This window comes from Apteryx mantelli, chromosome 3, assembly GCF_036417845.1.
Source record: "Apteryx mantelli isolate bAptMan1 chromosome 3, bAptMan1.hap1, whole genome shotgun sequence".
NCBI lineage: Eukaryota > Metazoa > Chordata > Aves > Apterygiformes > Apterygidae > Apteryx > Apteryx mantelli.
Genome location: NC_089980.1, coordinates 11,554,585 through 11,570,845, shown reverse-complemented (window position 1 = coordinate 11,570,845; position 16,261 = coordinate 11,554,585). Strand labels below are relative to the sequence as shown.

At 35.5% G+C, this 16,261-nt stretch overlaps 1 protein-coding gene across 5 annotated transcripts in view; it reads left to right on the top strand.

The window, feature by feature from the left end:
• SLX4IP (SLX4 interacting protein) overlaps positions 1-16,261 on the top strand; it is an 86,775-nt gene that overhangs the window by 29,573 nt on the left and 40,941 nt on the right. For all 5 annotated transcript variants that reach the window (XM_013949865.2, XM_067292704.1, XM_013949847.2 and 2 more), the window contains 2 exons: positions 11,626-11,715; positions 15,320-15,443. In XM_013949865.2, coding sequence (XP_013805319.2) covers positions 11,626-11,715; positions 15,320-15,443 — 214 coding nt within the window. The remainder of the gene's footprint in view (positions 1-11,625; positions 11,716-15,319; positions 15,444-16,261) is intronic.

Below are 16,261 nucleotides of genomic sequence, written 5' to 3'. Positions count from 1 at the left end.
CTGTCAGATCAGCAAGTCTAATGTCTATATCAACCAAATTAGTACCGACTCCACTAAAACAGAATTAATAGATACGTAGATTTGTGCAGTACATGAGGAAGCAGTGAGAAGCCATTGTAAAGAGAAGTCGTGCATCACAGCCTTCTGGGTTCCTTTGAAGGAATCAGTGAGTGTGAGGAAAAGGGAAATCTGGTTGCTATAACCCTTTGGGGTTTCCAAAGAGCGATTGATGAGGTGCCTCACCAGAGTCACTTAAAGCAGGTGAGCTGAAAAAGAAGGTCCTTTCATAGATTACCTGGCTAAAGGATAAGGGAGGTGGAGTAAGTACTGGAGTCAAACGGTTAACTTTTGGGGCGGGGGCTGTTCAAAGTGTTTGTAAATAATCTGAGAAGGGAGCTGAATAACAAGGGCTGACAATGAAGCATTGCAAAAAGATCTAATAGTATTGAGTGACTGTACAATAAAATGGTAGATGAAATCCAACATAGTAAATGCGATGCACATAGTGAGGGAGAACTCCAAATTTGTATATACAAACAGTGGGTCCTGGTCAGGTGTTATCACTCAGAAATGAGTTCTTGGAGTATATAATGCTTTATGAAAGCATCAGCTTAAATCACAGTAATTCAAAAAGCAAAGTCAATTTTAGGATTTATTAGGAACAGAAGGAAGAAAGCATAAATAATACAATTGCTGATCCATGGTACAAATTAAGTGTACATCTGCTCTTGAAATACTACGTACATTTATAGTTCTCCTTAGTGGCACTAAGAAAATTAGAAAGGTGTGGAACTTCTTCAATATAAGGAACAATTTAAAAATCTCCAGCGTGGCAAAGAGACAGCTGGAATTATGTGGAAAGGGATTAATAGTGGTCTATTAAATCATGGGTGGCGGGAAGAGATAAATAAGAGATGACCATTTATTCTAATTTAACAACTAAGGGCATGAAATTAAACCAACATGGTAGTTTTGAACTGAACAAGAAGATATGCTTCCTCATGCTCGTGTGATCAGTTTGTGGAACTGCCTGCCACAGGATCCTGTGGATACAAAAATTCACACTGTTTCACAAAGCTGTTTGACAAATTCTAGTAGAAAAAATCACCTATGGCTTGTAAATACACACATCCAACCTGTGGCTTAGAAAATCCCTGAACCTCACATTGCCGAAGACCCAATACATCTATTGGAAAAAATATCCTTATTTGCTTATCTTTTTTGTATTTTTCCTGTAGATATCTGCTGCTGGCCACTGTCAGGCACAGGATACAGGTCTATGTGGACCTTGGATTGACCCAATATAACTTTTTATTTATTTTAAGTGTACGTTTTGTTACATAAAATCAACACTATTTATCATTTCAAGTGATTCTAATGTTTTCCGTGTGTTAGGATTACTACTAATTATCACTGGAACTTGACTTTTATAAACATAATTGTGAGAAATATTTCCAATTAGTAACATAATCCACATGAAATTTGAAAAAATTGCTTTGAAATTTAAAACTGCAACAACATGATTTGTTAAAATGCGTTCCCAAATACCAGCTGATACTGATAGTCTTCTTAATATTGCTTAAAATTATGCTCTTCTTTCTTCTTTGCGGCAACATATTTTTCTGATCTCTGTGAAATAAAAAGAAATTTGTTGGAAAACACATCAGTCCTTCTTGCCCTTTTTTTCCCTGCTTTTAAATAGTCCTCTGAAATCCTGAGAGCATGCTGTTTCTATTATACTCGATAATAGATGAAAATGAGCAACTTGATAGCCATATTGTCTGCACATTATATGAAAATCAGTGTTTTTTCTTGCGTTTTCATTCCTTAATTGACCACATGTGAATAAAATCCCTATCAATGTTCTTGGTGGCATGAAAAGCAATTACAGAAACTGACGAAGCCAATTATAGATTAATCTATGCCTGTGGAAAGCATTGGGTTTCTCTCTCTTTATATCCATGCAGTGTTTGTTTTCATATTAAAAACAATCGCACTACTTAATTTAGATAATCTTTTCCCCTGGTGGAGGAGACTTTACTAATTAAATAAATTTAAAAAAAACTTCTGAAGGGGTAGGGTTGTGGGGCTTTTTTGGTTTTGTTTTGTTTTTTACAGACTGAGAAACTGAGTTGCAGAAAGATTAAGATTTGCAGAAGGGTTCACTGGTTTTGGATTACGAAATTTTTGTGTGCCGGCTGGATATATTTAAATACTGATTACTAGTATGCTCTGCATACTGTGTAATACTAGTCTTGTCTTCATTATAGGTAGCTGAGGCGTTCCTGAATTCCTCCTGAAGGCCTAATGTTAGAACACAATCAGATATACTTTTTCAGCTGCATCTGATTTAAGTTAGGGTATAATTGTCCCCCACCTGCTTTTCATTGCCCTATTCTCCTACCATGGGTTACCACTTTTTATGTTTGCTAGGATAGATGTGTGAATAGTCAGTCCCTATGTATTTCTCCCAAAAGGGTCTGATTTAACTTAGTAGTTTTTAGGATGAGTTTTAGAACAACCGCTGTGTCAAAACTTGTTTCATTAAGGGACAGTTGTGCTCACTCAGTCCTGGAAGCAGTAATCTCTGGAAGAAGTGAGGTGGAGGGAGAATTCATGAGGGTGAATGAATAGGGCAATAGCTTCTTTATTAGGTTAAGCTCTAGTCTGAACAGCCTTTCTGGTGATAGGCATCCCCCAGGAATCAGTGGTACATTTCACTGCTGGCCTTGCTTGTCACTAACTCTGCAGGGTTCAACTATACTAATATTTTACATCTATTTTTATAAATCAGGTGTTGCTCCTTTCCCCTCCCCTCTCCCCTGCTTAGTTTTTCTTTTTATTTATGCATAAAGACTATTATGTCTGTGGCAGATGAAAGCAAGTTTTTTTTTTTTTTTTTCTGGAGCACCTTTTAAAAGTCTTACATTCTTTGGCCTTCCAGCTGGTAATTCCTTAAATTTTTTGTTAATCCTTTTCCATTTTGAGATACAATGTATTCTCCAAGCATTTGATTCTGGTTTTTAGGAGTAAGATTTAGTGTCGCTTGTTCAGTTGAGAAGCTCATCTGTTTCTTCTATTGTTCCTTTGCAGATAAAGAATTTGATTACTTTACGTTGAGCTTTCCTCTGCTTTGTGTTAAGTAAAGTATGCTACTGCTTAATTTGAGGATTTTGTCCAAAGGGTATCACTTCTATAATATGTGGTTCTCAGAAGTGAATCACTTCTTTTTTACATTATTTCGGAAAAAGCTTTCATGCAGCTCTGAAACTTTCCTGGCTTAGTTTTATTTCAAAGACAAATTAGTTAAAATGGAGAGTTAAAAAATACTTCTTTTATGCACTTGGAAAATGTAACATTTCAACCACTTGACCAAATTTAACAATATTAAGAAATTCTTTAATTTGACTTGATGCTACTCCTTTGCAAATAAAAATATTTTTGTTTTATATATTTGTCTTAAAGTCTGAGCGTGTGTAATCAATGTATCTTTAATCTGTTAAATTATTTTGGCATAAAGACTTAACATCTGCAGATATTTTGCAGTGAAACATGGACTGCAGATGTTTGGTTTGGTTTTCTGTTCCCCCTTGCCTCCCACTTAAGTAGCTGTGTGCTGCGGACCCAGTTACATCTTCAGGAGAGGGAGGGAAGAAAGTAAAATCTAGGACAGGTGAGACTTCTTCATTTAGTATAAAAAGGATGAGAAGCTTTGAGAAATAATTGCAAAATTAGGGAATGTGCAACAATTTCCTGCTTGGCACCCGCCCACACTTCTCCGTTCTGTTTGTGAGAGGGAAGTTGGCCCTTCCCTGTAGCTGCTGTACAGTGGATCAAGAAAAATGTTATTGGATGCATCATGTGCTTGAGAACTGCTGCTCCCTTCATCTCAGTGATGAGCACATTACTTTACCAAACACTGTGTGTTCCCTCATATTCACCTTATGAGAACTTTTAAATCATCTTTTTCTTGGTATCCAAATGCTGGATTTATTTTCTCTGACATAATGTACATCAAAGGATATTCAGGATAATATCTTTTCACCTTAATTTTTATTGCATTTTAATTTTACTGCAATTTAAGTATTGTCACAACCGGAATACATAGAAACACATAAAATCAGGTGGTGCACTACTAAGCACTTTAGGCATTATGTATGGTTATTCTCTTCATACAGTTAACAAATGCATCAGTAGCTTGCTAATACATATTTAATAATCTTTGGTTCTGTTTTAAAGTTTATCTTGTTAACACTAAAGTGTAACTTGTAGAACATGTATGTGAAAATCTGTGAAAATTATTTAACAAGTAAAAAGCTCGAAAAAGGTTTTAAAGTCTTTTTAATTGTATCTTCAGAAAAATATATTGTCACTTTATTGCTCGAGATTGCTTGACTGTTGGAAACTTCAGTCGTCCCTGCTGTTTCTTGGCAGGACTTTAAGTAGCCAGTTCTGGATTATGAACCTATAATTATTCTGGTTATTTTGTCAAATCCCTAGATTTGTGATTGTGTAGAAATAGCTACATCTGAAATTCAGTGTAGTTACTACAATGAAGTGACATGGAAGTTGCTAGTGAATTAAGTACTTCTCTGATATACAGTGCTGAAGTAGAAGGAAGTAATGATAATTTAGGGTTATCAGTTCTACATACTCATTATGATAATATCTGTAACTGTACTATCTGATCATCATTAAAAAATGGATGAACTCAGACTTGCATAGCTCTTTGTATAAGGTGTGTACCAGTATCATTATCTTTTCATATGGATAAGAAACTAAATCCCAGCATTGACTTTCCAAAACCACAAAGGAGATCCCAGATTCCAGTTTCGTACTGCATTAACAAGGCTGTTTTTCTCATCATGAATTGCTTTCGTAAGATCAAACTTCTATTGTTGATAGCTAAGGGTGAGAGCAAGATAAGGTAGCTCTAAACTTTATTTGCACCCAGTTACTAAAGATCGGGTGATACATAGTAACATGTTATCCTGTGGTACCCTATTGGTGTGTCCAAGCCTTGAGGACTGTCCTTGATACTTACAATAAAAAAAATTAAATTTATATTGTGAATATGTTCAGTTATCCATTGGAGTGTTGAGAGTAAACACTGCCTCTCACCCAAACCTACCTCCACTCCAGCTGAAAAACAGATTAGTATGTCTTTGTGGCCTGCTAACTATGATTTTAAAGGTACTGTAGTACTTATAAGAGTATTTTAGAACAAAAGGGTGAAAGCAGCTTGCTGGAATCTCAGATTATCTTTTTATTATCTTGAACAAATACTGTGCTGTTATTTCTGTTTTTCTGGATCAGTTCTGACACAGGCAGGGGCATGGTATATATCCTTTCAAAACAATGTTGAGATTGCACTGTTACTTGGAGACTTTGCCCTGAGGAAAAACTTGGTTTTTGCAATTGTTTGAGCTCCAGCTACATGACTCCTTTCCATATGTAGGCTACAAAACCTCCTACAGAATTGGTACCAGACCAGCATAGATTGACAACCTAAATTAAGCTTAATTCTCTCATGCAATTTATGCCTCTTTTTCAACATTGTACTTGATAGAGCAGTTCTCAGAGACCAGTTCAGATATTTAGATTAAGTAATGACTGCTCAGCCTGATTGTGGGTGATGAAGTGTTCTATTTGCATTGAAACATTCTTTCTTTACTAAATAATGTGGAAGTGCTTTGCTACTGCAGATATTAGGGTGTTCTTGAAGTAGTTGTCTTGATTAATTTATTTTATTCTGTTGATTTGGGTGGATCTCTCATAATTATGTGTTTTAACAACATTGTATTAGTCCTTAATTTAGATGTCTCCATTATAATCCACATCTCCATCAGATTTGGAGCTATTTAGATTTCTCTGTTTTCTAGGGGTTGAAGCATCCACATGTCTTTCATGTTCTTTTTTCCCATTATCTTTCATCATAATATTCTGTCTATCCACATCTTCTAAGAGTTTAATATATTGCATTGCATCCTAGTTTGTGTCGTTCTCAGACCACTGTTTTCTCAAAAGTTTATCTGAAAGATCTGTTCTCTGCTTGCACCTCTTTGTTTGACATGTGGACCCCTGAGTAGTCTCAATAGTCCTATAATCTATTGCTTGAATTTTTAGATATTTGTTACTGCCTTCCTCTAAAACACCAGAAAATTGAACACTCCTCCCTTTTGGAATTTCTGATCTATAGACTACACACGTAAAAAGCAAGCCATTGGCTTTTGAAAGATTACTTAGATGTACCTCATTCAGCTTATAAAGAGGGAATTTCCTCCTTTCTTTTGAAAAGTTTGAATGCATTTTAGATTGGCTGATTCCTGCTGACTCAGTGTATAACTTAGTACAGCTGTCTTTGAAGACAGATCTTCAAGTTAGTCCCCCTAGGCAGTTGCTGTTGATCTGCTGTTCCTTTTTTAGGGAGATTTTGAAAGCAGGAGACTAAAAAGATCTAGATGTTAGCTGTTGACTATAAACCTTCTTTAACAACACCAGCTTTTTGTGAAAACTTTTTGCAAACTCCAGTAACTCCAGTATAATCCCATTTCAGATTTCCAAAGACAGTCTGGTTGCTATAACTTTAGAGAGTCTCCTTGTGCTTGCTGGACACTTAAAAAACTGCAGTATATGGCCCAAATAAGTTTTCTGAAACTTAGTAGAGCTCAGTCTGAGGGTTTGAGTTTCTAGTTACTCTTCCAGTTGTGCATATCTTCCATCTTTTTCCTTTTTTGTGACTCAGAATCTTGTAGTCCCATTTTGCAACTAGTACAAGGAACTCTGGATTCCCCAATAACTTAGCGAATGGCTCGTCTTTGAGGATATTTTGGCTCACAGCTCATCTTCTCAGAGCCACGTGATACCTGTAACAAACCACAAGTTTTGTAAAATTTCCAGAACTAAGTAGTCTCTTTCCAGAAAAGAGATCAAAATTAGAAGAATATTTGTATTTTTCTGCTTTTGCTTCTTAATTCTTGACTGTTCTGAAGCATGGACTTAGACCATAATCTCCTAGAGAATTTCTGCGTGTGGCCTCTTCTAGAGCCTTCACTCTGGTCTGTTGTCCCACTCTCCTTCGGAAGCACTAGGTGAGAGTTCCACTCTTTTATTACTTTCAGTCCCTCTTTTCGAGTGACCTTTTGAGTAATCCCATAAGATGATCAAAGTCAGTCACTGATGACCTGTTGTTTTCCTAGCTCACTCCTGAAGTTCAGAGTTGGAAAAATCACCTTGCCTTGAACAGTAACTAGGGAGGCACTGTTTCCGTGAAAGTTGACTGTATGATGAAAAATGCCTATCCTTCTACTTCTCCCCCTATCCCCAAAACGCACAATTCTTTTTTTCCCTAGGACAAGAAATAAAAAACAAACCCAAACCCTGGAGATTCTGGAAAAATATCTGCAAAAGCCATTTACATATCAAAATGTAACTTTATCTACTTCTTAAAACAATGAGAAATATATGATGTCAGGGTTCACCAAACCTCTTTTGCTCCCATACAGTCGTCAGCAGTGATAACTGCATAAATAGCTATTCTGAGCCATGTGCATATGCATGATGAGGCATTTGGCTACTTGGAAAGTGTCCTACAGTTTGGTCAGCTTTGTATATTAGCTAGAAACATAGTACTGCTAGATACATTTTTTAAATGAAAGGCAGATTAGATTTGTGTAATGATAAATACATCTCCTGTGCTGTACACTCACTCACTTAAGTGATTTTTGCCTATTGCTATTGTTCTAAAACAGAAAAGAGTCAAAATATTGAAAATCATTGGTCCTGATGTATAAACAAAGGAAAAACTTGCTATGTATATATATTTTTGGACCCAGAAAGGTAAAGGAGAAGAAACTTTTGCTTCTGAAAAGCCTAGAAGAAGCGAAGATAGCATCCATGTATTGTCATAATATGGTTAGCACAGTGTGTAGGCCAATGACAATACATAATTGTCATACTTAATGCTGTAGATTTTTGAAATTACATAATTGAGCTTGGAACACTTTACTGATTTTAGAAAGCACTTGGAAGGAATGGAATATATGAAACATTATTGTGCTGTTTATTATGAGAGAAGATATTTCATGTCAGCTCGTTTTTATTTTTGTCACAAAACCTCAAACTCTTCCTTGCCATGCTTTTGCCACCTGGAGACTGATTGTACCTCCTCTTAATTTTGTCTTTGGAAGCCACTCTCAGCAGTGTGATGTTTTAGAGTGGCCATCAGGGTCTATTCTTCTTTCTTTTTTTTTTATAAACTACTGACATCTGAGACAGGAATAAAATCATCACTGTTACTAAATACTGCAACTCTCTGAGAAGAGGCTACATGAGGAAGAAATATCACCTCTATGCTTATCCTGGAAGATGGAAAGTTTTACAGTGTGGGGCACACTTTTCTCCCAGCAGAACTGTGAAATGTATTTCAAAATTGTCTTTAATTAAAATCGATCATAAACAAGGCAAATCTTATTGGGGGGGATATCAGTTCATCTAAAGAAAGACAATACAGCAATCCCCCCTCCCTCCCTCCCTACACACAGTTTTTGGGAATACAAAAACCCTTCTGATCTGAAGCAGAGGCAGCAAGCTTTAAGCTAACTACTGCTACTAGGCTGAAGGTGTCACTGATGCTAGCAGCTGTCTTTCTGGCAAGCAAAAGTGTTGGTGGCAGTTGCAACCAGTGTGCTTTCCACTCACCCGCAGAAGCTAGCAAAATTATGGTATGATTCTTTTTTAACTAAGCATCAGTAAATCCTGACCCTGCAGTCCACATCTGTAGAATAATCATAGAAATAGGAAGCACTAAGGTGTGTCTTGGGAGGGGGTTCCCCCACCTTAGACAGCATGTTTGGAAAGATGTTAACTAAACAGAAAGTCACCGTGCTCATCCCTGACTCCCACATATTTTCATTTATGTTTTTAAGCTGCAAGTGATGCAGTTTAAAGACATGAGAATGCCCACATAGCAGTAGCTTGTTTTGTAAAGATGAGCCTGGCAATAAAATATATTTGTTTTGGTTTATCTATTGATTTGGGGAATTAAGGTAATAATCTACCGTCTAAACATGTACTTATCCTGGGCTGAGGTTTTAACAAGTTATGAGGAAATGACTTTGCTTGACTGACTTACCACTTTGCATTGGTATTCATTCTGTTTATGTTACATGTCTGGTTATCTTTTCCATTTGCAGAATCTATGAAGTGTTTGATGAATTTATACGAACTGTTTGATTCCTGGAAGTATGTTATGAATTAAATCCCATTACTGTACACTGACAACATTCTGAGATAATTTAAAACCCTTTGTTTAATAACAGTGAATATTACTAGGCTGTTACAGTGAGTATATTAATATAAAAAAATCAGATTGGAAAAATAAAGAGATTTTTGAATTCTAGAATTATGAGGGCATACCACACTGGTGCATCTGTTTCTCTATGTAATCATTTTTCAGTAAAATGTTACTTTTGTGGCTCTTAATGCGTCAATTTTTATGTTGTCTTTTAAAATTATATATGTGTTTCTTATCAGATCAGGTATTCAGGTTTCAGTTTTGCCAATCATACCCCCAAAAAATAATTTCCAATACAAATTTTGTATTAAATAAGATTTTTAAAAGTTCTTTCTAGTTTGCCGTTAGGTTTCTGTCTACTATATATTTCTGTAATTAATGCAAAATGAGTCAAATTAATACCTAGCATTAGATAATTTGAATTTTTGTAATATATCAAATACTTGCCCTTTGTTATAGGTGCTGACCAATAAATAAATTAAGTACTTTCTCTTCCAAAAGTATGCAGTGTCTGGTAACTTCGAAGTTCAGTAGTCAGCTCAAAAGTTTGCTGGGGCTAACTAATGATTCACCAGAGATTTTTGAGAGATATTTTGTCATCAATTTAAAACTTGGAGAGGTTTGCTATTGCAGCCATCTGGTAATTCTTGGTTCTCTGGAGGAAAGAGAAGCCTTTTAATAAAATACATCAAAGCATTCTATTTTTTTCAGTGAGTGATACCTATAAATAACTTAGTTTCTCAAGTTGGTTTCACAATGCCCTTCTCATTTGCCAAAGTTTTACAATATAATATTAATCATGAATTTTACTGTAGTTATATTTAAATTGTTTAAGTATTTCTGTTCATTGTTAATTATGCAGAGTATTAATCTAAATGTTAGTAAACCTAGAAATATATAATTTACTGCATATGTTGCTATGACCAGTAAAATCATGCCTAAATCCTGCTGTTCTTTGTCTATACTAAACATACAGGAAAGAGGACTTTTAAAGACTGTTCTGCTATACCATAAGCATTAGATATAGATGTACCTTTTAGACTCTAGGTGATGTGTAATTATACTGTAAATTTATAAATAACTCTATATTCTACTATTGATACAAATAGTTCTGTTAGCAATTGGAATTCTGTCTTGGGTTATGCAGATGTTTGGCAGTGAAGGGCAAATATACAGAGAGATTTAAGACAGGAAGTGTATGCTGTAACATGTATTTGAAACAAGCCAAGTCTAAGACCTGGAATTTATGTACGCAGTTGAGTTTGGCTGGAATCAGAATATTGTTTCCATTCTGTGAGACATTCCATGTGGGCAATTGTCATGACCGTACACGTCCAGTCCTCTGAAAGAGTGAAGTTTATTACATCACAAGTATGGCACAAGCCCCCAAAAACGAAATAGTAAAATTGGCTTTTACCTTGCGAATTGTTTGGTTTAAGGCTGTTAGTGAGGTTTTGGGCTGTGTGACAGTGGAAGAAAGGGAGAGTGTAGGCTCATAACGTACTATACTTCTGCACATGAAAAGAGAAATATTTTCTTGTTAGGGGATGTTTAGTGCACAGTGAAACTAAGCAGATATATTTGTTCTTTATATTAGCATCTTGTTGTAATGACTGATATATTGACAGAAGAAAATCATTAAATCTCTTGTGTTGCGGTATCCTCAATTAAGGCCTATCAAGGAATTTCAGAAATAGTTGAGGAGACTTAAGATGTAGCCCGTATCATCCTAACAATTAGATACAACAGTTATTAATAGCTTAGTTTTATTTTCATTTAACTACTCAAGATATTGACTAAATGACAGATGCCAATGAGTGTTAGGTAGTTACCACAAATTCTTCAAACTTGCTTTTCTTTTAGTTAGCTAATTTGGAATGGGAAAAGTTCTAGAGAAGCTAAGTTTTTAAGGACTTATTAATTTTAACATGCAAAGTAGATAACTAATTTAGTACTAACTTTTCAGACAGTGGAATGATGGGAGTTTGGTGAAGGAATAGCATATTTTTCACATGTTAAAATTTGCTTGAAACTCAGATTTTAAGGTGACATATACATAGCAGAAGAAAATTCTGAGTACTTGTGCTTGCTGTTATTAAGTTTTCACTTAGCTGTCCAAGATATGTCTTAATGCTTTTGTTTTTTGTTAAGCACACAGACAACAGTTAAATTTGTAATTCCATACTTTAAAATCTTTTACGAACTTTTACGTTATGCCTGCTGTACCCATGAATCAGATGCATATGTTTACCTGCTTGTTTACTTCCTTGTCTGCTAGACATGTGCTTCTTACCAGCTACAGTTGAACTTTTTTTTTCCTTTTTTTTCAGTGTGGGAACTTTGCTGTTCTGGTGGATGTTCATATTTTGCCTCAAGGCTCCAGTAAAGACACCAGCTGGTTTTCAGACCATGAGAAGGAGGTACAACAAAAATCAATTCTACTTCAAAAGCATGTGGCTGCAGGGAGAAAAAGCTGGATTGCACTGAAGTGCTCAGAATTTTTCAGTGTTATAATAAGAATATTGTAGTTATACCTAACCCTGAACAGTTCCTGTGGGACCCCTAAGTCAACAATATGTGCTATCTCTTTTTGGGTCACTACATTACCACTTGTTATTTGCCTTTTAATGTTTAAACTCTGTGTGTGTACGTGCATGTGTGTGCCTGCTGTTTTGATTCTTCTGGCTTAAATAATTTTTAATTAAAAAAAAATATCTCCCGTGAGTGTTTGCAAATTACCTTGAGTGATGAAAAAATGAATTGTGACAGATACCTTTTCTACAGAGTTTGTCAGCGAAATACCTTTTTTATTAATTGTTTTGTCATCTTCTGAGAAATGTGAATGATATTACACTTAGAGAATAAGTGCAAGGAAATGTTTTCATGAGTATGCATGATCAAGTATAGTAGATCCTTTATCTCTTATTAAAAGAGATTCCCAGTCTTTATTTTGAAATGTATTGTTAAATGCCTTGAGAGTAGATGAAATCTTGTAAAATCAGTGCGTCAGTGACCAGCAAAATTAAGAATGTAACGTTCATGAGATTCGATGTGATTTCTGCTAGGATCTTGTGATGAATTATTGGGAGGAGTTTTTCCCCATTTCAGTGTGTGTGGAAACTTGAGAAGTTCCCTGTTGGAAGATGAATGCAAGACATGTTTCAAATGCCTGTGGACTTTCCCGCAAGTCTCTGTTACGGTAGTTTTCAGCAGATAGGTTTTCTAATAATGGTGTAATTAACTTGTCACTACAGAGCATCCTAGTATTTCTCAAAGTAATACATTTGAATAAAATTAAAAGAAACAATAAATTAATATTCTGAGAGAGTGAAAGCAGAATATTTAATAGTATGTGATTCATCTGATTTGCGCTTTATTAACCAGCAAAAGAAGAAAATAGGGGAGATCTTTTAGGTTTCTTTTTTCTCAATGAATGAATACACATTACAGCTTCTATTTATAACTGGCTTTACCATCCTGGTTATCTGACTTTTAAATGTTTTCAAAATGTATTTGTATGACTGCCAAAACAAAAGATATAAATTTCAGGAAATTAGCTCATGATTGATTTAATAAAGAGGCATGACAGGGCAGCATTCATTACATTTCTATGACCACACGTTTTGAGTGAAGTACAAAGGTTGCATATTTTCAACAACTAAGAAGTGTGATTCGAATAGCTTTACAGTTTACTTCCTGAAAATTGTATTCAGAGTCTTTGTTAAAGTGGGAAGAAAAAGGTCAGTAAGATATTGCAGACAAATTGTGCCCCTATGAAAACTTAGAAGAGCCTCAGAACTTTTAAATTTTCATTTCAAGCAGTTTTCAACAATTTTGCCTTTTCCAAATTCTGCAGAATGGTGGCATGGCCCTCTTTGCTTGTCTGTCTGACAGTGAGAAAAGCAGATGCTTCTCAGACCCCTTGTAACACAACCTTGATGTCTTCTGATCCTCTGCTTATGCTGGATGAAATTCAGTGGCTGCTCTTGGTAGGAAGTGGAGCCCTCTCGAAGGCTGTTACGTGGGTATGCACCCGCACCCATGTAGAAGCACTGTAGCAGAACAAGGATCGCAGTTTAATGGGACTGCTCCGTGATGTGATTCCCAGGGGAAGGAGGGAGCAGTGCTGGCTGGTCCACTGCCTGCTCCTGCTGCAGTGTGAATTGTGTAGAGCAGGCTGGCAACTAAATGAGGGCCCGTAAGCATGAGGGTTGTGTGAGAAAATACAGTGCACGTTGTGTAGCTGGGCCTTCTAAAGACCACAGTTTGCACACTACTGTCATGTGTAGATAGAATCATCCTGGGATTGTCAAGAAGTGCTGCTACATGCACATCAATACTTTTGAGGCATTTTGGAGCTTATCTCTTTTTCTGTCCTTCTGCCCCTTCTAATTTCCCTTGCCTCTCTGACCGACCTCTTTTTTTGCCTGGAATAATAAAGTCACAGCTTTTGCTTTGTACTTTGAGAGACAGGTTTTTTTATTCTGACTTCTATTCATGACACTGTTATGGTCTCCCCCTATGCATGTATAAGGTCTCAGTTATACTTTCTTTTTAGCAGTGGGAAATAAGCAGTGATGATTCTCTTTAAAATTGGTCTTGCTTATAATTTCATATATACAGGTCTATATACTACTTTATGGAGGACTATTTAAATAATATTTCCATAAGCATACAAACTAAAATAAATATTTTGCATGTAAAGTAAGGAATTGCATGCTAATCTTTATTGTTGCAGAATGAACCAAATGCATAGCATGTTTCAGCTGCTTTCTAGACCTTTTCATTTTAACTTGAATCCATAGTCCTATTGAAGGAATGTGTAATGAGATTGCTTTAACGAGTTAAACAGAAGAATAAGATCCTATGTTTCATAAGTGTATTCTTCAAGCTGAAAGGAAATTATATCCCTAACTGTAGGGAGAAAATACTGTTTGTGGTTCACCAACCTATATGTTTTGCTTTAATTTAGAGCAATACATTAACATTTTGTTGCTCTGCATACTTTATAGATTAAGGTATGTTTAAAGCCAAGCTGTTTTGTTTTAGATGGTGATAATATAACTTTGTCTGTTGTCCAAACACTATAAAAAGGTAAAATGATATCTTTGTATCCCACAAAGTATCATTTCTGTGAGCACATAGTTATGCACAATGGACAATGAGAATACTAAGGGAAAAGGCTAAAATATGTGCATATGAATTAATCTGAAAACTTATTCTAGTATTAGAGAGATTAATTTTTGCTTTTACTCCAAGATTTTTTTTAATTTTATTTTTTTAATGGTGATTCTGGCTGAAAGGCCTGTTTTTCTCTCTGGATTGTATATGGTTTTCTTTGTGCTTTGCTGAAAGAAGTGTGCAAGATATAAATGGTTATGTTTAGAAGGAGAAAGATCAAAATAAGCGAGAGCAGTTAGGTTACTGTGACCTAACTAGCTCCAGGTCTTCCCTAAAAATGTTACACTGAATTAAACCAAAATATCTGCTGTGTTTTATAAGAATTATTGCAGAGGAATAGTGTGTTGACAATTCCTGGCAGTATTTTCCCTAATATTCTGCTTAAATTTCTCATGTTATGGTACATTTTTAGCATGCCTTATTTTTTTCCTGCTTTGGTTGCGTGCAAATGAATTTAGGTAATTTGCTGTTCAAAAATGAATAGTAGTATTGTAATGTCATAGTTTATTTCATCCCCCCTGTTGAGAATTCTAACATTAAAGACTTTCTATAAATAATGTAAATCACATCACACAGTGTGTCCGAGTTGAATCATAATGTACTTCCTCCTTTATTTTTCAAAATATATAACAAAATTATTTGATTTTTTTTCCCCATGTTTCTCTTGTTCCAATGCTCTTCTGAAATTATGTGCTTCTGATCTCTGTTTAGTACCTCAGTACTTGATTGCATATATGTGTTTCTTTATATGTTAAAGGGAGTGATTTGATACTTATTTTTGTTGTGCATCTATGTGCATGTATGTAAATTTAGATCTAGCTAGGAAAATGGTTACTCTTTCAGGAGCTCTGCATGCTGCTAGAAGATGCAGTTGCTTCAAGGGTCAAACACTACTTGGAAGCTCCCAAACAACGCGGTCAATGGAAATCGATGGAACATGCAGCATCTGCTCCTTTGTTTCTAACAGGTAAAATCAGTTATTTAATTTATTGTAAAACGAAGTATTGTAGAAACTGCCGTTCTTTACTTTTATCATGAGAAATTTGACATCAGAAAATCCAGTAATCCCAAAGTGTCTAGTTTTTTATATGTAAAATCATTTCAGCTACATTATTGAAAATATTAAGTGGGTTTCAATTTTCTGTACGTTAATTGAAAAAAAGAACAGAATATTTTTAATATTTGAGTCTATCATTAGAATTAAAAAGAATAAATGGTGTAATCCTGGATCCTCCAAAATTGATGGAAATCTTGCTGTTTTGTTTAGTTGGTTTGGTTTCCACTTAAACTTTAACATTTTTTATATTAGAAATAATACTTCTTTCATTCTCCTTCTTCTGACATTCTGTTCACGCTTTATATTTTGTTATGATATGATAAATGGCATTTGTCATTTCACGTGTGTTACTGCGTGTTTGGCAGTAGGATTGATGCACTTGGGAGCCTTTTGGGGTGATTATCGTGTAGAAAAGAGCAATAGGAAGAACATTTACTCAATCAGAACGGTTTTGTTGGGTTGTGTGTGTGTGTTTGTGAGGGTGGTGAGACAAAAAGATGCACTTACGAATATATTCATGTTTTAGGCTCGTAGATACTGATTACTACAGCCTGTGTTCTAATGTTGGATCAGTTTGGGGCTCTAAATGGCTTGCCGATTTTTGTATAATGTTATTGCACTAGCTGCTCTGCACCCACCAGTATGGGTGGTGGGTTCTGCAGTGGATAGGGTTATCTGTTGGTGTTATAGAGGGTTATCTGTTGGTGTTATAGCACAAAATCAATTTA